Genomic DNA, 24,204 nt, shown 5'->3' with positions numbered 1-24,204 from the left:
GTGGGGGGTGCCCAGGGACCCCACAGGCTCCGTTAACGATCGGGCATCTTTTTCAAACCCCCCCCCCCCCCCCCCGATCATTCATCCCTCGGCACGGATCGCTTCACGCCTTGGAATTGGGGTTATTCCGTTTGGTGGGCCCATATCACTGGAACGGGAGGTCCATAGCGCTATTGTATGCCGGCAACTACACGGCCCCCCTTCCCTGTCAGCATACGACCATAGTCCCAACGAGTTGGCTACCCGAACATTCCTATGGCTACTCGTATCCCAGCCGGCTCCGCAGGGAGGTAGAGATAGGAGTTCCTGGGCAAGAGGCTAGGGACCACTGTGGCTAACCACCGGGTCTGTATTGCGCATTGCCCAGGCATTTGCCAGCCATGCAGCTCTGTCTCACGTCGTCACAAGCGCCGACTGTATGCAGCGCAACCACTAGCACCACCAAGGTGGGGCCGCAGCTTACCTGTGGGTACAGAGGTATTCCCTACTACGCAGCGTGGTTAGGTACACAAATACTCAAAATCCCGTATCTGCACTAATACGGACGAATGACGGATGATGAAGCGAGCCGCTTCACCAACCAGATGCAGCTCTCTCTCACTCCGTCGCAAGCGCCGGTTGTATGCAGCGCAACCACTACTACCACCAAGGTGGGGCGCCGCTTACCTGAGACTTCGTTGCCTTCGCACCAACACTCGCTTATCGCGTGGTACCACCACCAAGCGACCGCTCTCGTAGCCAACAATCCTGCCTGTCTCCGCACCAACACAGCATCAAACACTGACACGGTACACAAACTTCCAGCCTATTCACGGCTTGCACAGCCTTGGTTGCTACAACCAATCAGCAAACACAACCTTTCAAGGCAAAGGCTAAAACTGTTATGACCTTTGAGCTGTTGGACATCATCCTTGATAGTGCCGCAACAGCAGTCGATGCTCTCTTGCATGTATAGTCGACGTGGCTGCCGAAGGTCAGCTTGTCGTCTATAATGACTCCGAGAGACTTCAGACTCCGCTGTGAGATGATCATGACTTCTCCCACATGGATAACTACATGTTGTGCCGACTTGCGGTTGTTGACGATAACTACACCCAAAACAAAAATCTCTTGCAATGATTGCAAGCGACAATCACTTGCAAATAATGTTAGCATCGCTTGCAATTTTGCGGTTAAAGCCGCTTGCAATTGTTGCAAGCGTATAAAATCACTTCATCTCTCGCTATACGTACATACGTTTCTTCAACACACTGTCAAAGGATTACCACCACACGGCGAGTTTTTATTTTTCGTCTACTTTTTATTTATTCCTCACCAACATCATCAAACACAGTTTTGTGGTTTATTCATTACACACGAGACGGCATCAAATTGCGGATGTGACAATTGTACGAGTTTTAACATCCTATCCTTATATGTAAGGACAGATCAGTGCTTATAGTTAGCGCTATGATGCGCAAGGGCCTGAGTTCAAATCTGGCTGCGTGTTTTACTTTTTTCATTAATCGTGAAATCATCTGTTTATATATGACTTTTATCCACTTATTACTATCTGGTAGTATGGTTGGGTGGATAAGGTAATGCTTAGCGATTTGTTTGTGCGGGGTTCATTTTTCAATGCCAACAGTCTTTTTTCTAACGTATATTGGTCACCAATACACATACATCGCTAACACATAGGTAAAATTCGGTTTTTCTGTTTCTTGCATTGCATGCAAGGAAGCTTCTTGCAATTTTCGCACATTACCAGAACGCTTGCAATTTTTGCTCGTATTTATTGCATTGATGTAAGCGAATCTTACCGGGTACGTTTTGGATGTACCTCCGTCTTATGCTGAGCGAGCTCCAGGCCCTCGCGCTCATCCATTCTTCCACCGTGTTGATCGCATGTTCTGCAGTTAGTTCTACCTCAGGGATTGACTCCTCGTAGACCTCCAAGGTTACGTCGTCCCCATGAGGGAACTTTAGCCTCAGAACCCCGTCATACTTGAGCACCGGGCCTAGGATCGAGCCCTGCGGGACTCCGGCGGTAATCGGAACCCTTTTCTGACCGGCATCCGTCTCGTATAGCAGTACGCGGTTCTGGATGTAGCTTTCCAGGATCTGGTACAGACCCACCGGTAGGCTAAGCCGGTGTAACGAGAGCGCGATGGCATCCCAGCTTGCGCTGTTGAATGCGTTCTTCACGTCAAGTGTCACTAACGCACAGTATCGAATACCTCGCCTTTTTCGTTGGATCGCTTTCCATCTATCGGAAAAACGGCACTCGTCAAGGCATCTCTGCATAGCTAGGCTGAACATGTTCGCGTTCGCTATGATCGCTGCCTTTAGAGCGCTGTTTGGAACTCCATCTGGCCCTGGAGCTTTGTTCATTGCTAGGGAATTAGCCACTGCGAGTAGTTCTTCATTCGTCACCGGAGCCACCATTTCGCCCATGCCCGCACTGTCTCGTAGTGCAGGTGGCAAGGGGCTTATGACTCGAGACGGGAAGAGTACTTCGATAATCGTCGCCAACCGGTCCGGAGACCGTTCTGGGGGTGAAGAGCCCCCTTTGGTCTTGGCCATCACGATTCTGTAGGCGTCACCCCACGGATTCGTGTTGGCACTCTCACACAGGTTGTCGAAACACGCTCTCTAGCTGCTTTTAATGGTCTTGTTAAGGGCCAATTTAGCAGCTCGAAACACTTCACGGGGGTTCCCTCTTGCATCCTCGGTGCGAGCTCTTTGCATCCTACATCTAGCTCTGAGTCAGGCTGATCGTAGAGCTGCAATCTCGGCACACCACCAGTTGTAAGTAGGGGTTTGCCCACTACTCGGGTTCTTGTTTGCCCGGCGTACCCTTCTTTTCAGGGCGGCCTAGGTGCTTCTACAGAATTTCGGATTTTCGTTTCACAACAAAAAGTAAACAAATAAACTAAATTTACCAACTTTTATTTGCTGTGTCCACTCTCCCTCCACTTCACTACGGCTGCTGGTGATTCACTGCTGCGGGCGGAAAGGCGGGTGGCTTCTTCCGACCGGCCGGGTCAACAACGGCCGCGTTCTCCTTCGGTCGTATCTTCGTTGGCTGCTCCGGCAGCGGTCCTTGTCTTTTAGCTAGGGAGGTGAGCTTAGCTCCTTTGTTGGAATCTCCCTAGCGACGATGGCGAATTATCGCCGGATCTACTCCCTCCCCGCGAGAGATCCCAGAAGTCACCGCAGTGTACTTCCCAGGGAGCACCTTTGGCCACCCTGCTTCGCTCTCCTTGACGTTTAGCTGTGAAGGAGAGCTAGGCTCGTTCGGCTGATCCTTCACAGCGAGAGCGGAAAGGCGTCTTCTGGGTCCTTTATGGTTAGCCGGGGAAGCGAGTGGCTCCTTAACGATTAGCTTCCCAAATCGGCGACCCGACACCAGACTTTTTCCGAATGCCCGGACCACACACCGACACACTGACGGATTTCACTTCTCGTCACACGCGCGCACTGAACTTTATAACGGTGGCGGGAAACTGTCCCGGAAAAAGAACAAATTTGGGACGTCTGTTCCTGGCTGTGGTCCGTCACTTTCTCCTCATCTCGATGGCCGCCTTTTTCACTCCACCAAACAACCACCAAAAACACACCGCCGCATAGCTGTCATTTCCATGGTACAGCATAGTTAGCAATCACTTTTACAGCGAGAGGAGAGCGGAGACCTACCTAAACCCTATGTTTCTTATATACAAATGTTCAACAAAAATTACTACACCTATCTGCACAAACAAAACCGTTCACAAACGAGAAAATGAACAAAAATTTACAACTTTAGTGTGAACGGTACAAAACAGCGGTGAGCATAATTTTTCGTAAACAATACGCTCTACGAAGTACGCACGAAAGGGTATATTTCCACCCAGTGCTCAATTGTTACCCTGACGGGTTACAATCTCGCCCACAACGGGTGGAAAAAAATTGGTAACAATTTTTTTCTTACCTAACACCTAACACCGATACAATAATAATGAACGAAATGAATAAATAAATAAATAAACAAAGAAAAACTAACTACACCTAATCATTTCTTCCGCAATTTATAAATTTTTATCTCAAAAACTAATCGACCGGATATCCTAACCGGTGAACTGTTTGTCTGTGTTAGGTCTGACAGCATACGCGAAGCGAGAGGTTGTCAGCCATTGTCATTATTCGGTTATGGGTTGAACCCTAAATCCAATCCGAAAACAAAATCGGTAACAACTCGATATTCTAAAAATTCTGCAAGTGGCATTGACAATTTTCAATGTTGCAACTTGCAGGGGAACGGTTGTCGGCATTATATTGTTCTTTTCATCGACTGTCCAGCAATGTCTTACGTGTCTTTACGATACCAGTACTACACACTTGTGTTGGGGATTCAATCCAAATACATTCATACAATTATCTCATTCATTCATCCTCAATCAGTGGCCTACTCGATCATTCACATTCCGATAAGCACTTCGAATTGACCCCAAAACAATTTTATCTGATCATTCACACATTCCTTCAATACGATTCTGCACTCATACATTCACACATACCATACCGCTTAACACGTCATCGTTTCTCCCACTCACAGACATTCCGGACAAAAGTTTGTATATTCGTCCCTTTTCGCCTCAAAACGCTTCGTACATGGCAAAAGAAACGTTTGAGAGGGACCAAAGAATGTCTTTCGCATAATTTAAAAATATCAAAATTATTCCCGCTTGAATCAAACGAACCATCCCAGGTTTAACCACAAACCCAAAATTATGCGAAATAAAATTATATCTATCGACCCGAAATAGAAGACACGGTATCGTTTTACCCCATTCGCTCTTCCACTCACACCACTCTGATCCAAATCGGGCTACACCTGCATGATGCAGAGCATTGATGCGAACATCGGGGAAACTGTCAAAATTGATGATGGTATCATCCATCTGAATGGATGAATGAATCATCATCAAAATATAAATAAAAACAAAACAGTTCGCGAAATCGGCGTTCGCACTGTTTTTATTCGCGATTTTATACCGTTTCCGCGAGTCTTCGGCATTTATTGCGGTCGGGAATTAGACGCGTGTATTTATTTGTGTCCCTAGAGAAGAAGGGATAAGTGAATAGCTTTTTTTGTGTCCCAAACAAGGGAAAATAATATGATTTAGTGCACCCGTAGGTGCGAGTGTTTCCCACGAAGAGGGATTTTGGAAAAAAAATTTCATGTTGCCGAACACGGCAGAAAGTGTATTTAGATGCGTCCGGTGCCCGAGAGAACGGCACGGTATAGGATTTGTGTTTTTTTAGTAAACTGCACCCTACCGTAGTCGTCACCGGTACCGGAGCATATATTTCGTGTAAATATTTGGTTACCTCACTGCGCGAGTGGGGCGCAAAAGAATTTTATGTTTTTGCTTGCCGAACACAGCAGAAAGTGTTATTAAATCTAACCTTCCGTGGCCATAACGGGTCCCCGACCATACATTAAGTGAGATAATTTGATAACGCCGCTGCGAGAGCGGCGCGCCGAAAAAGGTATGGAAAGTGTGTTTCAAAACCCTTTCCTGCGGCAGTTTCGGTCTTCTAGAATAAAGTAGAGAAGACGGAGAAACTTATTTTGGTTTTATTCGGCCCAAAGTCCGTGGTGTTGCCGTCGGGAACTGACGGCAGCTTTTGGAAAACTCCCAGGTGAGTAATCCACGTAAAAGCATACCGTCAGTCCACAGACGGCACGGAAAAGATTTTTTTATGCTGGTTTGAGGAGATTTGCTGGCCAAACTCCAAGATTTTTACCTGATAAATCCTCCAGCTCGTAGGAGGATACACCCTTTTTAGTGATAATTTTTGCCGGTAAGTATTGTGGTCCAAGTTTGGCATTGTAAGACTCGAGTGCATTCGACAACTTCATGTTTCGACGGTATACCATTTGTCCGTTGTGAAAAGGTTACTTGCGGTGTCGCAAGTTGTATTGATGTCGAATACCCTCGCTTGTCTTTGCTAAATTTTTGACCGCAATCTCCCGGATTTTGTCTAACTGTTCGTGTCTTGTTTCTAGGACACCCTCACCGGAAATCCTGCTGAAGTCATCGGCAGATGCCATTTCACACCCGTGTATAATGAAATGAGGACTAAACCCAGTGGAGGAATGAACGGTAGTATTTAGGATGCGTTCCACATCGGTAATGTGGACATCCCAGTTGCGCTGCTCGGTTCGAGCATATGCCCGGATTGCGGTGTTTATCGACCGATTTGTTCGCTCCACTGGGTTAGCCTGCGAATGATAGCGGGAGTTCAGCCAATGTTTGACGTTGGTTTCTTTTATGAATTGACTGAACTCCTTCGAGGTGAAAGTGGAGGCTAGGGCATTGCAAAAAAAAATTTTTTTTGAATTCTCGAAGGTCCCCCTCTCATATTGTCACAAATGTCAAAGTAAGCTCAGATGCCAAATTTCACATCATTTGGACAATTTTAGACCCCCGCCCACCTCGCTTGAAATTTTTTGAAGATGGTACTATGGGAAAATATGGAGGAAAAATACATTAAATGCAATAACTTTTGAAGTAGCAATCAGAAAATTAAAATTTATACCTCTTTTGGAAGGAAATAATCTTAGTATTTGAATGGAGATATATTTGTTTCTAGAAAAATACGGAAAAGTGGGGTACTGGGTCATTTTGGCCCCAAAAACCCCTATTTTTAATGATTTTTCTGCTCCGTGATGCAAATCATACATATTTAGTAGTTTTTTTAATGTGAAAAAATCTCAGAAATCGAACGGAACCCTTTTGACCTTAGTCCAAATACGAGAAGTTGGGGTTAAATGGCCTTTTGTCATTCATATTAAACTTCATCATTTTCTCGTGAATATATCTCTATTATTCTTCACTCAATTTTCATAAGCTATACCTTGTTGAACGTGGAAAATCCTTAGGATTATAACAAAAATACCGTTACCGTTATTTTTTCGTTACCGGTAAAATTCAGGAACATCAAATTATCTGACATATAGTGTCGATTTCACATTTTTATCATAAAATCGCACATATTGACTCCATTTAACAACAAAATTCTTATTTAATTTACTACTTTTAGTGTAAAATATTCTTAGGGATCACATGAGAAAAGTTTCACTCCTGGAAAAATAGGGGAAGTTGAGGTATTAGGACAAATAATGAAAAAAATGAGATTTGTAGAGTAAATATCAAAAAGTTTGATGTTTCAGAATTTTACCTTTAACGTTTTTATTTTTGTTTTATTCCTCAGAATTTTACACGTTCAATAAGATACATTTTATGAAAATTGATTGAAGAATAATAGAGATATATGCATGAGAAAATGATAAAATTTAATATGACTGACAAAAAGCCCTATAACCCCAACTTCTCGTATTCGTACTAAGGTCAAAAGGGTTCCGTTCGATTTCTGAGATTTTTTCACATTAGAAAAACTACAAAATATGTATGATTTGCATCACGGAGCAGAAAAATCATTAAAAATAGGGGATTTTGGAGCCAAAATGACTCAGTACCCCACTTTCCCGTATTTTTCTAGAAACAAATATATCTCCATTCAAATACTAAGATTATTTCCTTCCAAAAGAGGTATAAATTTTAATTTTCTGATTGATACTTCAAAAGTTATTGCATTTAATGTATTTTTCCTCCATATTTTTTCATGGAACCAATTTCAAAAAATTTCAAGCGAGGTGGGCGGGGGTCTAAAATTGTCCAAATGATGTGAAATTTGGCATCTGAGCTTACTTTGACATTTGTGACAACATGAGAGGGGGGGCCTTTGAGAATTCAAAAAAAATTTTTTTTTGCAATGCCCTAGTGGAGGCATTGTCGTTTAGCAGAATTTCCGGGCTACCATGGTGATTGAACCACTGTTCGCGTAGTATCGTACAGAGTGATGTACTAGTGATTTTGCGAACGGGGGTTAACATGACGTACTTGCTGAAGACGTCGAGGACGACAAATAAGTGTTGATAGCCACGTTTGCTTTTTGGAAGAGGGCCAATATAGTCCACAGAAACCATTCGCCATGGTGCATTAGTCGCACACGACTGACCCATTTCGGGCTGGACTGGGACGAAAGGAGCTTTGATTTCCTTGCACGTCCCACATTCTCGAATAAACTTTCGTACTTCCGATCCCATACGAGGCCAGTAATATAGCAACTGCACTTCGTGGATCGTTTTATCGTATCCCACGTGAAGCAAATTTTCGTGGGTACGTTGGATCAAATCTTGACGGAACTCGGGTGCTGGGACGAGTTTCCAACTGAACCGCGAGTCGCACGGAACAACTTTCGAGTTTACATACTTGAAAAGTTGATCATTTTCTACTTTGAAGTCGGCATAGTCGTCAGGATTTTGGATAACTTTGGACTTCATGGAACAGTACCAGTCTGAGGTGGACAAAGCGGAAACGGCTGCTACGGTTCGGGATAACGCATCTGGAACGACATTGTCCTTGCCTTTCCGGTGCTCAATAGACATGTCGTAGAGTTGCAATTCTAAACTCCAACGACTCAAACGTGAACTGGTTTTCCATTTAGTCTTCAGTATCCATGTAATCGCTGACGAATCAGTGACCAGTCGAAAATGATAACCTTCCAAGTAACCTCGAAAGTGTTCAACCGCCATTATCACCGCCAGACCTTCCTTCTCAGTGGCATGATAGTTCCTTTGGGGAGTGGTCAGTTTGTGCGAAAAGTAAGCAACTACTTTCTCACCTTCGGGATACTCCTGCACCAGAACAGCAGCGACTGCTACGTCACTAGCGTCTGTCTGAAGGATGAACTCTTTGGAGAAGTCTGGTGGGACTAAAACTGGAGGAGTGACTAGAAGTTCCTTAATTTTAAGGAACGCGAGTTCTGCCTTGGAGTTCCAAACTAAGCTCTTGGTTTTCGTTTTGAGCAGATCGGTCAAGAGAGCAGTGACCTCACTGAACCGATCAATGAAGCGGCGGTAATAACCGCACATACCGAGGAAACGACGTAGTTTCGTTACGGTAACCGGTCTCTCGTAGTCGAGAATCGGTTGAATTTTGTCAGGATTGACCTTGAGTCCGTCCCGATTCAACAAATAACCAAGAAACTTAAGTTCGGGGACTCCAAAACGGGATTTTTCTAAATTGATGGTTAGGTTGGCTCTTGCTAGACAATCGGCCACTGCTTTGAGCAACTGTATGTGATGCTCGAACGTTTCGCTTACGACAATGATGTCATCTAGGTAGACGAAAACGTAAGGTTCCCATTTACCGCGTCCTAGAACCTGGTCCATCAGTCGCGCCAGAGTAGCGGGGCTGTTGACGAGATCAAATGGTAGACGAGTAAATTGGAACATACCCCTGCCGGGAACACTGAAAGCGGTATATTTGCGACTATCCTTGGCCAGGGGTACCTGGAGAAAAGCCTCCTTCAAGTCTATAGTAGACAGGTACTTCGCCTTGGGTAAGCCGCCCAATATTAAGCGACCAATCCGAATCAGACTCCTCGATAATTCCCATAGACCGCCATCGGTCAACTTCTTCCCAGACCTTTGACAGTTTCTTTGGGCTCATGTGATAAGGATATCGGCAAATGGGTGCCGCACCTTGGAATTCATCTTTGATGACAATCCTGTGCTCTGTGAATGAGGTTGGGCTTAGCTTTCCGGACTCTACTGCCTGGAAACACTTCTTTACTTCTTCTACGCGCGCTAACTGTTCCGAAGTGAGTATTGACTCCCGCGGTACTTCATCTTCTTCGTCGTCTTCCGATTCCTGACCTGCACAGTTTTATATCTCAGGAGAAATCCCAAAGGCGCGCCAAAAGTCCATACCTAGAATGGAGTTGACGGTCAGATGCTCTACTACAAGAGTGCATAGGACCTTTGTCAATTTTCGAAAAGTATACGGGAGATACGCTTGTCCAATGATTGGTAAGGATTGACCGTTCGCAGAACGTAGTTCGAATGGTCGTTCCAAACTTTTCAAGGGACTTTTCGAAAACTTTCGGTATAGCTTTTTAGTTATAATTGTGGCATTACTACCACTGTCGAGCAAGGCTTTGAAAGATTTGCCGTACACTGCGACAATTGCAAATGGACGGTTATCGAACGGGTCGTCAAGGACGATGGTTTCGACAGACAACGAATTATCATAGTCCTCATCACGAGCCGGTCGATAACTGTCGTAAATCTGGGGATTAATTATTAGTTGTTTGGAGCGCTGCTTTACTGCCAACTGTGACTTCAGTTGGTTCTGATCCCGTTTTTTAGGCAGTAAGGGCAACGAGAAACATCAAAGCCTTTAAACCCACACACGATACAGAAGACCCGTTTTGGTTTCCGGCATTCCTCATATCCGTGTCCTTTGTCTCCACAATTGTAGCAGACGCCGAGCACGGGAGGACGATGCTTTTCCACCAAATACTCCAGACACATTATAGGTTTCTGCGGTGGTTCGATTGGTTTTTGATTGTTTCCCTCGAGATTCTTTCCGTCCTGATTCCCTTGCTGTTTCTTTTTCTGGTTTTCAGGAGGCTTGCTTGAATCAAGACCTGCCGGTTTGGCATTCTTGCTCCAAAACGTTTTGGATTTTGCGTTGCCGTTATTCTGTCCACCTCCCTTTTGGTTTTGATTATTTTGTTTTTGTTTGTTTTGTGGTGGATTGTCAGAATAAGCAGCAACTTCCCGAGAAGAACCGAAAACTTTCTGATAAATCGGCGTCTTGGAGGCGTCGATCGATTTACCTAGACTCATCAATTCTGAAAGCGTGTTCATTGGCCTGAGAATCAGCATTTGTTTATAATCGGCTTTCAGGTTCCGCTTGAGCATGTCGAGTTTTACGCTCGGTGCCATTGGAACCGTCATAGCACGAAATATTTTTTCCATTTCCAGGAAGTATTCCTGGAAAGATTCGTTACGCATCTGCCGGCGCTGGAAAGCCTTCATTTTGAGCGTAGTTCAGGATGAACAAAATTTACCATGAGCTCGCAAACAAGATGGTTCCACACGCAGCGTAACTCGTTACGGTGTCCAAGAATTCATTTATTCCCGTTCCTTCGTCAGTTCCAGCATACTTCCGAATTTTCCAATCAGCGACGCGTTGCGGGTTTCGCGAGTAATTCCTTGGGGCTGCCATCGATCCGTTTCCCGCGTTGGTAGATATTGAAAAGTTCGGATAGGATGGTTCCGTCCGCTGTTCGGTCCATTCAGGAACGTGATGCTGGTTCTGAGTTTGGTACGGACCTGTGAATCCGGTATTCTGTTTCGGTTTCTCGATTGGAAGTGATGGACACATATTTTGTTGACCCGAGAATCCTCGCTTCAACACAAATTGATCGGGACTGGGCGCCAGTGTTGGGCGAGGAATCTCTGGTTCATCAAATGAATCGGGTGCGTCCATCAAACGCAAATCTTCCAGATCGGTCTGCAGATCCATCTCGGGAGCACTTTCCTTCTGATGTACTAGTGCCCGAAGTTCACTAACGGATTCACGAAGTGAGACAACTTCTTGAACCGACTTTCTTAAAACTGACGAAATTGTTGTCAGTGAAGCAATCCCACCCATTAGCGTTTCGGTAGCTTTTGAAAAAGCATCAGACCCCTGAGACGCTACGGCTTTATTATCGTCGGATTGCTATCGCAATTGTCGAATCTCGTCCCTCATCTCGCACAAGACACGCAACAGGTCGTCTCCTACGAGCTGTTTGGAAAGAGATCCTTCGTTATCGGAAGGATTGGATCCCTGTGGAATTGCAGGTACGTCTGTACTCAGCCAATCTCCCAAAATTTCTCCATCCTCCCCTTCTTGGTTATCTGGAGGAAGTGCTGCTTGTTTGTCATTAAAATGACTGGCATAAACTGCTAGAACTTCCTCCAGCAACCCCGAAATTTCCTGGTTGACCTCCCCTGCCGCATAATTTCGGATAACTTGGAGCCTAGACCCCAAATGAAGCAACCGTGTTCGGTAAATCTCCTTGTTTGGGCACCGGTACTGGAGATCTTCCTTGATTGTTAGTAATTTACCAAGGCAGATCTCCTTTTCTTTACCCACATCACCCCGGAAATTACGAACTAATTCCCTCCGAGAACACCGCTCATGCGACAAAATTCCCCGAAGACGCCGCTGCTGCTGGGCACCCGAAAGATCCGAATCAGGAGAGATAAAAATACTTCGAGATAGCAACTAAAAATTCAGCTCATCGAAATGTAAATGATCGACGCGCATGAACACACACGCTTGGTTGAATTTCTCCAACGCCATCATAACTTGCGCTATATTGGAAGAAATCACCAAGACACAAAGCATAAAAGTACTCACGGTGTTCCTAAAACCGTTATTAACTAAAAAAATGACCATAAATTTGGCATACGGCATTCGACAGATACAGTATCCAAGCATCTTCTCAGTGAAGTTCAAAATGATCCATCGAGGGATTCGAGAGATATGGCGATTTGAAGTTTTATGATACGTTTCATAAGGCTACCAGCAAACACCCACGGGTTTGGTCCAATCTCTATGACCAAAAAATATTTGTCTACTTATTTAGTGCATGGCATTCAAAAGCTATAGTAATCAAGTATATCCCCTGCAAGTTTGGAAATATTTCATTGACGGAATCGAAAGTTATAACAGTTTGGATGTGGTATGCGGTCATAGATGGGTTTTCTACCAGACTTCAAGCGTGAATCCATGTTTGTCCATTGACTATTTAGATCGTTAATACGTGTCGCGATTTTTAAAGGCAACCCTTACCATTTTATTACATAAATATAATGTACAAATGGTGTTATTAATATGGTGCACTGAAAAAATATGAAAATAGGGTTGTCTACCAAACGTTAAATATAATATGTAATTTAAAAAAAAATAGATGAAAGTTGGAATGATTCTAATTATTTTTTCATTATTGAAAAGGTAGACGTTTCATCGTTAATTTTCATCAAGAAGAATATAAAATAGAGTTGTCTACATAAATAAATAGACAATATAATTGGTCTCAACTAAATAGTCAATGGACAAACATGGATTCACGCTTGAAGTCTGGTAGAAAACCCATCTATGACCGCATACCACATCCAAACCGTTATAACTTTCGATTCCGTCAATGAAATATTTTCAAGCTTGCAAGGGATATACTTGATTACTATATCATTCGAATTCCATGTACTAAATAAGTAGACAAATATTTTTTTGTTTATAGAGATTGGACCAAACCCGTGGGTGTTTGCTGGTAGCCTTTTGAAACGTATCATAAAACTTCAAATCGCCATATATCTCGAATCCCTCGATGGATCATTTTGAAATTCACTGAGAATATGCTTGGATACTGTATCTTTCGAATGCCGTAAGCCAAATTTATGGTCATTTTCACATTTCTTATAAAAGAAATGTATAGAATTCGCTCAAACTTTCAAGATTTTTTCCGAGGCCCGGAGGGCCGAGTCTTATATACCAATCGACTCAGCTCGACGATTTGGGACAATGTCTGTGTGTGTGTCTGTGTGTGTGTGTATGTAACGGACAAATTCTCATTCGTGTTTCTCAGCAATGGCTGAACCGATCTTATCCAAACCAATTTTAAATGAAAGAACTAAAAAACAGTATGAACGCTATTAATTTGTTTTTGATTCTGATGTTTAGTTTCCAAGATATGAATGTTTGAATGCATAAAAATGGCGTTTTTTGCAGTTTTTTTGAATTATCTGCCGAAATTGACAATATAGATTAACAATTTATATGTTTTGAGACAGCTTTAATGAATATCTTTCGAACAAGCTACAGATTGTTGAAATCGGACTATTATCAAAAGAGATATTTAACATTAAATGCGGACGAAAGATTTTTATCATTTCCCATTGCCAGAAATATGACCAAAAACATGTAATCTATTATTAACGTTAAAACAGCTTATTTTAGGTCAATAGTATCTTCGGAGAATTTAATGGAGGCAATATGACCTTTCTTTTGGTGTTGTGCTTTTGCTGATTAATCTCCCTATGAGTGAGATATTTTCACAAATTTTCATGGAAGTGATTATATCGAAATGATGCCTTCAGCAAATTTGTAGCTCTTACTTTTGCGAATAACTTTACTGAAGACTTTAAATATCTATTTTGAATACTTTAAAAGTTATGGCTTGTTGTTTGTGGATTACTCTTTGTCGCCTATTTATTGTTCAATATAGTAATAATCCATTGAAATAAGCCAAACATCATTTCGATAAATCGAATTTTGTATTTCATTTTTCTATCTACAACCGCTAGAAATAATCACCGAATACTTCCAAGTTGTCTGGAAGAAGCTTGATAACTTATCAGTACAAAAATGTTTATTTTTTGCGAACCTTCTGACTGCATTTTTTCTAACTTATAACCATCGGATCGATCTGAAACATATCGGAAAATGAAAAGCGAAATAAATAACTCCAAGCAACGGCGTAGCCAAGAGAAGGTTTGGAGTTTAACACCATGCAACCACCCCCCCCCCCCCCACCAGACCCAAAAAAATATTGGATTGAAGTTGAAAATTTATTGATGCAGACTGATTTAATTCAATATTACAATAACAATTATTTGATCCGTACATTGATAACCTGTTGTTGTAAACATCATGAGGACTTTTGATAAATTGTCGGAATGGGGTCCTAATATGTAAGTGATCTATTGGTCTTGATTTCACAGTTGTCTAATTGCATCAATATCAAATTTTTGCCTGGAAACATTCCAATAGAAAATTCCAGAGTTCTGTAATCAATCATAATCCTCAGATTTATTTTCAAATTGAGCTCGTTTTTGTAGAAATGTACTGTAATAAGGGTCTTTAGTTAATAGGAAGCGAAGTTCAAATTGATTTAATGTCTATGAAACATAGAACTGCTCACCAAAAAATGCATAACTTTCAACATTTGCTAAAAATGTTTTTGCTTTTCTCATTCACTCTAAAATTCGTCAATCTAATCCCGACCCGGAGGGCCGAGTGTCATATGCCAATCGACTGAGTTCGTCGAGATCGGAAAATGTCTGTGTGTATGTATGTGTGTGTTTGTGTATATGTGGAAAAAAATGTAACCTTTGTTAATGGATCGATTTGCACAAATGAAATGAAAAATTTCAAAATCAAATATGTATTTTTGATGCCAAATGACTTTAAAATGCATGAAACATTGAGATGTTTGACAAAAATTGACTTTTTTGGACTTTGGTACATTTTTGCCTTTCTAATATAGAAAGGTTATGCAATCACTCTAAAAATCGTCAATCATACCGGCCCGGAGAGAGTATGCAGTGAAGGGTTGCTACTTTAAAATTAAAACTAGTTTAAAATTTCTTAACAAGTTGAAAATGTTCGGCAGGGCCTGGACCTTCCGGATCTTTCTCCATGATCCGCCGCTGGTTTCAAGCGATGTTTCAGTATCACATAGTATCTCAAGATCGTGGCTGTCGATCCGTTGTATATATGTGCAAATCGTACTGAACATGTAATATTCATTTCCACCATTGTATTGAACATAACCAGCCATGGAATCGTAGTCTGGACAAATGAGAAAAGCACAATTGCACCCACCTAAAACAGGTTTTTTTTGGAATGCGTCGAGTTGAGACGAAAACGTAATATGATTAATAGCGAGGATAACACTTTCCGAATGTAGAGAGAAATTTATGAAAAATGACAATTTCCATTCGATTCTAGCAGGTTCTGATCGATTTTGATGAGCATTTGATTTTTGTTGTATGACCAATTATATGTATAGGTCAAATGTTTAAAAACAGTAATTTAAGGTTAAGATAGCATCATTGTGAAACCGCCAATTTCGGGGGTTTAGTATCTTCAATGAGTTTTACAAACGTTAAACAGCGCATCATTTGATAAAATAATTTTGACGGTATATCGTCCAAGAAGTATTTATGGTGAATTTTCTCAGGTTAATATTCATAATTATAATAAAGTCTCAACAAATTCGCTAAAGACAACACGAACTCTGTTAATATTTTCTGAAAAATTAATTCTGCATAATTTTAAAACTTCAAAAATTACGGTTTCGGAATTATGCCGTTTGGACAGTATGATCGATTTTCACCAAACCGAATTTCTGGCAAGCAAGTAGAAACATAGTCGTTCTACACTCGTTCACAAGAAACTTCTTCGAATGCTGAATATCTATTATAATACATTGAAACCCCGATTTTATCAGCCAAATATGAACATATGTTTGATGGGCTCTAGCAGACGAACAAGACTGAATTGGAGTAAATCCTTTCTTGCGCATGTTTTCCTTATCATGAAGATGGAAATATGTAAAAATAAAAAGTTCATCATAATCAGAAATAGTTATCAGACTACATCAAGGGACGGGAAGAATATTTTAACAGCTTCAGTTTATTATAAAGAAAAAAAATTGCCCGATTTAGTCAATGTCCCCATTTTGTCAGCCTAAAATACACCATGAGATAGATAAAAATGGGTCTTTATTGTATGTATTATTCTTTATTGTATGTATTATTTCACATTAATAGGTACATTTCATTTTTGGGGATTTTTTTATTGCATCGAACTACAACAATTTTTAGGTAGCTTTCAAGGGGTTATTTTATAGACTTCTTCCAAAATTTGGCGAACTTATTCCAGTTCGTATACCAATTAATTGGTATATTTAAGGGTTTATATGTTGCAGATGGAGAAAATTCTGAAACTTTCAGCTTTTTTCCTACACAATATCACGTAAGCTTATTAAACAATTTTTCCTAATAAGTTTGTGAAAATTAAAAACTATTAGAATTTTTTTAATAGTTTAATTTTTTATTTAACCGTGATTTTTTAATAAATGGTGACCATCGCTTCACAACGTAGTCTATTTTTCATGGCTTGCGATGAGCACGATCTCTCGAATTGCTGAACTGAAAATGATGGAAGAGAAATTAATTTTTAGTATTCTTTACAGATTTAACTCGCCGCGCATATAGCTCTGAATTAGACCCGCAGGTGCCCTAAGACGATTTCGCTAGATTTTCAGAGCACTGTGCACCCAGTGCATTAACGCAAGTGACGGAAGGTTATCGAAAAGTTTCGTGAAAATGAAAATTCCAGTAATGATGATGATTTTCCCAAATGGTTCGTTTTCGAGAGGTTTTTATTTGTTCTTTGGCATTAGGATTAGCGATAATAATTCAAATCAAGGATACTGGGAAGTCACCTTTAGAAAAAGTCGAAGTCGAAGTAAAATGTGGAACTATGCACGCATGCACTTCAGAGATAGCGTGATATCAGGATCTGCGATTCCATTTCAACGCTTTTTTGTGAAAAGGGCGATACTTACAAATATAAACATAAGGTTTTTTTTCATACATGCGTATGAGGGCTTTGAAACGCAATAAATTAACCTAAAAATTTGGATTCTACGATTTTGCTTTCTTAAACTACAGCAAAAAATACAACGGGCGAAACTGTATTTTTGTTTGTTTATTTAAAGTTTCGCCCTCCACGCTCCATGCAAACAATCAGGGCGATACTTTTTTGCTAGCAGTTTAGAGGCGAAACTGTTTTTTCGTATTTTTTAGGATTATCAAGCTGATACCAGCTGTAAAGAGTAACAATGGTCGCTATTGAAAAAACCCGGACGAAATCGGTGGTGTAAAACTGTAGTTATTGTAAAAAACGTAAGGGCGATACTTCAATGCTGATAGGTGGGACCGAAAATGTAAACAATCGCCAAAGGGGCGATACTATAATTTTGTGAATTTCAATAGCAAAAACAAATTTTAATTTAATAATTTCAAATACTTTATGAAGTTTTGGGTTTCGATCCCTGAATCATGCAATCTAGAATATAAAACACTGGAAATATTCACTGTTGATTTTCTTTGAATGGTGTCACTGCTAGTAGTTTTCAAGTAAAAGCGTTGATTTCTTAGTTCTCAGTCGCGTTGGAAATTTGAGTAAAGAATAAACTTCAAATCGATTCAAAAAAAAAAAATTCGAATTTTTTGGCTCAGTACAATATATAACCCCTTTAGGAAAATTCAGTTTTCCCACCACAATTTAGATATTTTATTAACAGAGCATTAACAATAATTCGTTGGTATGTCTATTTTATGGGCCATTTTTCGCTTTCCCATTGATTTGGTTTGAGATTTCTAGCACTGATGTTGTCCTATGCTGATTTGAGCGATTCTCTGAGTCCTGCCACTATCCCATGTAGTATGTGTTATCAAAAACATCGCGAAGCATCAAGATCTAAATGTTCTCAAACGATACAATATCCGAAGAGAGTGATAAGAGTTATAAGAAATGTCTCATCACACTGTTAGGTGGATTAAAAGCGTTTTTTTAGTTAATAACGGTTTTAGGAACACCGTGTACTGGTACGGTAAAATTTCTGATTTTTCGCCCACTAACGATTCCCTTAAAATTTCAGGAAATCAAGCTGCTCCAAAAATGTCTCAAACCGGATTGAGAATTCAAGGCGATTGGCCACCGCAACCGAATAAATGACAACAACCTTCAAACTACTCGTCCGGCAGACCAAACACAAACAACGCAATCCACAAATTCGGACAAAAAAGGAAAATGCAAAAATCAAAGAAAAACAATACCAAAAATGTAAAAAAAAATAAATATTGCGACCGCGGAACAATATTGCGGAAGAAACCTCACCACTGTTCTACGAAAATCCTCTATTTAGTAGAAGCACCCCACACTCCGGAAGAAAAAAATATTTTCCAAAATAGGGAAATATTTTTTTCAGTGTGTTTTGCGCTGTGCGCCAAATGTAAGTAGGGGTTTGTCCACTACTCGGGTTCTGGTTTGCCCGGCATACCCTTCTTTTCAGGGCGGCCTAGGTGCTTCTACAGAATTTCGGATTTTCGTTTCACAACAAAAAGTAAACAAATAAACTAAATTTACCAACTTTTATTTGCTGTATCCACTCTCCCTCCACTTCACTACGGCTGCTGGTGATTCACTGCTGCGGGCGGAAAGGCGGGTGGCTTCTTCCGACCGGCCGGGTCAACAACGGCCGCGTTCTCCTTCGGTCGTATCTTCGTTGGCTGCTCCGGCAGCGGTCCTTGTCTTTTAGCTAGGGAGGTGAGCTTAGCTCCTTTGTTGGAACCTCCCTAGCGACGATGGCGAATTATCGCCGGATCTACTCGCTCCCCGCGAGAGATCCCAGAAGTCACCGCAGTGTACTTCCCATAGAGCACCTTTGGCCACCCTGCTTCGCTCTCCTTGACGTTTAGCTGTGAAGGAGAGCTAGGCTCGTTCGGCTGATCCTTCACAGCGAGAGCGGAAAGGCGTCTTCTGGGTCCTTTATGGTTAGCCGGGGAAGCGAGTGGCTCCTTAACGATTAGCTTCCCAAATCGACGACCCGACACCAGACTTTTTCCGAATGTCCGGACCACACACGCGCGCACTGAACTTTATAACGGTGGCGGGAAACTGTCCCGGAAAAAGAACAAATTTGGGACGTCTGTTCCTGGCTGTGGTCCGTCACTTTCTCCTCATCTCGATGGCCGCCTTTTTCACTCCACCAAACAACCACCAAAAACACACCGCCGCATAGCTGTCATTTCCATGGTACAGCATAGTTAGCAATCACTTTTACAGCGAGAGGAGAGCGGAGACCTTCCTAAACCCTATGTTTCTTATATACAAATGTTCAACAAAAATTACTACACCTATCTGCACAAACAAAACCGTTCATAAACTAGAAAATGAACAAAAATTTACAACAGCGGTGAGCATAATTTTTCGTAAACAATGCACTCTACGGAGATAGTACGCAGGAAAGGGTATATTTCCACCCAGTGCTCAATTGTTACCTGACGGTTTACACAGTATACCGGGCATCTGCGGTTTCTTGGCAGGGTTTTTCTCTGCATAGTGGCGTCGCACGCTCGTGATAGAACGGCTACCAGAGCATCCCCGCTTAGGCTGTCGGTGTTGGCCTCCAGTCCCAGGGCCGCGGCGAAAGCTTCGCTGTCGAAGTGATTGGAGTTCCACCCGCGTAACTGACAGGGATCTCTCGCCCTCGGATGCTGCACACCATAGCTGATCCTAAAGCGGATTGCTAAATGATCGCTATGGGTGTAGCCTTCGTCTACCCTCCATTCTATGCCTGGAACCACACTCGGGCTGGCAAATGTTACGTCAATCCATGCCACCACACCGTTTCTACGGAATGTGCTAGCGGTGCCATTGTTAGCTAGCACAGTAACGAGTTTCGCAAGCGCCTTCATTAGGGCTTGGCCCCTGCTATTTGTACAGCGGCTGCCCCACTCTACTGCCCAAGCGTTAAAGTCTCCCGCTATAACTACCGGTTTCCGGCCCACTAGGTCTGATGAGAGCCTGTTGATCATCTGGTTAAACTGTTCTATTGGCCACCTTGGTGGGGCGTAGCAGCTGCAATAGAACACACCATTGATCTTGGCAATCGCCACACCCTCGGCGGAGGGGTGTATTACCTCTTGAACCGGGAACCGTCCCGTTGTACAGATTGCCACCATTCCAGACCCGTCCGACACCCAATTGCCGTTGCCGGCAGGGATGCGGTACGGGTCTGATAAGAGGGCGGCATCTGTCCTCGACTCCGAGACCGACTGCCACAGCAGCTGTTGGGCTGCTGCACAATGGTTAAGTTTTAGCCGTGTGACGATCACGGCTTCTTCTTATTTGCCTCAACGAAGGGACTCGCCCATAGCATGATTACGGGCTTGCTTCTTAGCGGTGCAGATAAGGCATTTTTGCGCCTTAGTGCAGCACCGCTCCTTATGCCCCTCCTCGCCGCAGCGACGACATAGTTTGCTCCTGTCTGTGCCCTTACATTCGTAAGATTTATGGCCGGACTCAAGGCACCGATAGCACCTATCCACTGAGGGCGGCTGGGGTATGCTAATTGGGCATACTGACCAGCCGATCTTCAGTTTACCTTTCACAGTAACCTTTTTGGCATCTGCCCTCAGTAGCCTGAGATAGGCTACTTGAGTGCCGGAGGGTCCCCCTCTCAAGCGCACAGAGGCCCGCTCGATTGTTACGTCACATTGCTACTTGACGGCTGCGACGAAATCGTCTGCGGTCGTGAACTCATCAAGATGCTTACACTGGAGAGTCGGTTCCGCCCCTAACGACGTGATCTGGGCGCCTTCACTCAGGACCTCTTGGGCCAAGGCCTTGTAGACAGCACTGGATTGTGCGCCTCGCTTCAGCACCAAAAGCATTTCTCCTGTATTGGTGCGTCTCACGCACGCACGTCTTGCCCGAGGGCCGAGAGGCTTTCGGCCGCCCTCATCGACTTTAGGACGTCGGCGTATTTGTCCTTGTCGGTTTTTAACCACAACCTCTGTCCTTTGCCTTCTTCGCGGGCCGCGGTGCATCCGGTGTCGGTATCGGCTTCTTCTTGGTGTCCAGCGGTTTACGCCCCCCTGCCCCAGTTGCACCGAGTTGCTGGTACCTTCTCTCTGCCCGGTGGGGTCATTCTCGCCCCGGTTTACCTCGACCAAACGGCTTTTGGCCGTGACGGTTACACGCCGTGTGGTGTTGGTTTTTGCACCCTCGCCTGGTGACTTCCTAGAGCGCTTCGCGTTCGACAACGTCTTGCGCTTGCCCTTGCCCTTCGAGGGGAACTCGGCCGCCGCTTCGGGCGCTCCATAGAAGGGGAAGGGAAAGGCCCCTGTCTGGGTATCTATGTCGGCCTTCTCTCTTCCCTCCATCTTGGAGGCCACTGTCTGGGTTCCTCTGCCGGACTTCTCCCGACATTCCACCCTCTTGGCGTAAGCTTGCTGTTCCTGTCTTGCGACACGAACAACCTTCCGGAGCACCAGCAGGCTCTGTTTCAGCTCATTGCTGATATTTTACTTCGCGTTAGTGAACTCGATTATTGCATCGAGCTGCTCCACCACTTTACGCATCGCGGTTAGTGGCCCGTCCAGCGCATTGGTAGGGCTATTTTCTACCACTGCTGGGGGGTCACTGGTGCTGTCGGATGCAGCACATGTCGCTCCACTACTCTCTCCACTGGGAGGAGACCTCGCCAAACCACCTCTAGCAAAGGGGTTCGGCACCTCCGTTTTTTTTTGGTTTTTGTTGTTTTTCACGTCGCTCATTGACCCCACGAGTCGCGCGAGAAAGAAAGATACGCCACGCAAGAGCTCCGCAGTAACGTGGTAAGGGACGCTTACTGTGGGGGTTGCCCAGGTACCCCACAGGCTCCGTTAACGATCGAGCATCTTTTTCACCTCCTCGATCACTCATCCCTCGGCACGGGTCGCTTCACGCCTTGGACTTGGGGTTATGACCTATTTTGCTCTACGTAATGACCGCGGCCCATATCATCACAACCATCGTCCTTTACCAGGGCTTTGGACCTGTAGCTCTGGATCTCAATAGTTCCAAGTACGTAGGTTATTACAGACATGCTACTATTGAGATCCGTCATTCGCTAGCGATCGTGCTATCTGAGCCCACCTTATGGCTCTAAGAAAAGCAGAGTGTAGCGTGCTGAGCTACTCATTTAAACAGTAAGCTGCACGCCGTCTGCTGCATGGTTCCAGTTTTCGTGGCATTGTAACGTCACAAGCCGCCACAATCCTTCTTTGTTAGATCAGCTGCATAAACGTACTTGATTCCGCTGTTTGCCGAAGTGACTCAAGAAAAGGATTTTTGTTGAAGACTTTCGTATTCCACTTGCCAGTCGTCCTTCTGCGTGCTGCAGCAGGTTTCCATTGGCCGATGCGACATCGAATCGCCTGGTGGTCGCAATGGGGATATTTCTCGCACATTCTCCAGTCCATGTTCGCCGTCAGACAAGGACTACAGAATGTGGCGGAATTTCTCTCGGCACCGATGTCCATTTCGTGAAACAATAAGTTTTTTCGCGATACCAGGAGCCATTAAATTAATCAAATGATTCAAATGAATTGAATGAATCAAATGAATCAAATGAATGGAATGAATGGAATGAATGGAATGAATGAAATGAATGAAATGATTGAAATGAATGAAATGATTGAAACGAATGAAATGAATAAAATGAATGAAATGAATGAAATGAATTAAATGAATGAAATAAATGAACTGAATGAACTGAATGAACTGAATGAACTGAATGAACTGAATGAACTGAATGAACTGAATGAACTGAATGAACTGAATGAACTGAATGAACTGAATGAACTGAATGAACTGAATGAACTGAATGAACTGAATGAACTGAATGAACTGAATGAACTGAATGAACTGAATGAACTGAATGAACTGAATGAACTGAATGAACTGAATGAACTGAATGAACTGAATGAACTGAATGAACTGAATGAACTGAATGAACTGAATGAACTGAATGAACTGAATGAACTGAATGAACTGAATGAACTGAATGAACTGAATGAACTGAATGAACTGAATGAACTGAATGAACTGAATGAACTGAATGAACTGAATGAACTGAATGAACTGAATGAACTGAATGAACTGAATGAACTGAATGAACTGAATGAACTGAATGAACTGAATGAACTGAATGAACTGAATGAACTGAATGAACTGAATGAACTGAATGAACTGAATGAACTGAATGAACTGAATGAACTGAATGAACTGAATGAACTGAATGAACTGAATGAACTGAATGAACTGAATGAACTGAATGAACTGAATGAACTGAATGAACTGAATGAACTGAATGAACTGAATGAACTGAATGAACTGAATGAACTGAATGAACTGAATGAACTGAATGAACTGAATGAACTGAATGAACTGAATGAACTGAATGAACTGAATGAACTGAATGAACTGAATGAACTGAATGAACTGAATGAACTGAATGAACTGAATGAACTGAATGAACTGAATGAACTGAATGAACTGAATGAACTGAATGAACTGAATGAACTGAATGAACTGAATGAACTGAATGAACTGAATGAACTGAATGAACTGAATGAACTGAATGAACTGAATGAACTGAATGAACTGAATGAACTGAATGAACTGAATGAACTGAATGAACTGAATGAACTGAATGAACTGAATGAACTGAATGAACTGAATGAACTGAATGAACTGAATGAACTGAATGAACTGAATGAACTGAATGAACTGAATGAACTGAATGAACTGAATGAACTGAATGAACTGAATGAACTGAATGAACTGAATGAACTGAATGAACTGAATGAACTGAATGAACTGAATGAACTGAATGAACTGAATGAACTGAATGAACTGAATGAACTGAATG

General features: G+C 42.7%; 1 protein-coding gene across 8 annotated transcripts in view; it reads right to left on the bottom strand.

The window, feature by feature from the left end:
• LOC131678513 (innexin shaking-B) overlaps nt 1-24,204 on the bottom strand; it is a 1,756,176-nt gene that overhangs the window by 427,695 nt on the left and 1,304,277 nt on the right. Inside the window, exon 10 of one of the 8 annotated variants that reach the window (XM_058958723.1) lies at nt 14,537-16,867. The exons of the other annotated variants lie outside the window; for them this stretch is intronic. Within the exon in view, the coding sequence (XP_058814706.1) occupies nt 16,822-16,867 (46 nt within the window). The 3' untranslated portion in view covers nt 14,537-16,821. Of the gene's footprint in view, nt 1-14,536; nt 16,868-24,204 lie in introns of those variants that run through there. 8 annotated transcript variants of the gene reach the window in all.

Source organism: Topomyia yanbarensis, chromosome 2 (assembly GCF_030247195.1).
Source record: "Topomyia yanbarensis strain Yona2022 chromosome 2, ASM3024719v1, whole genome shotgun sequence".
NCBI classification, from domain to species: domain Eukaryota; kingdom Metazoa; phylum Arthropoda; class Insecta; order Diptera; family Culicidae; genus Topomyia; species Topomyia yanbarensis.
This window is presented reverse-complemented; position numbering and strand designations above follow the sequence as displayed.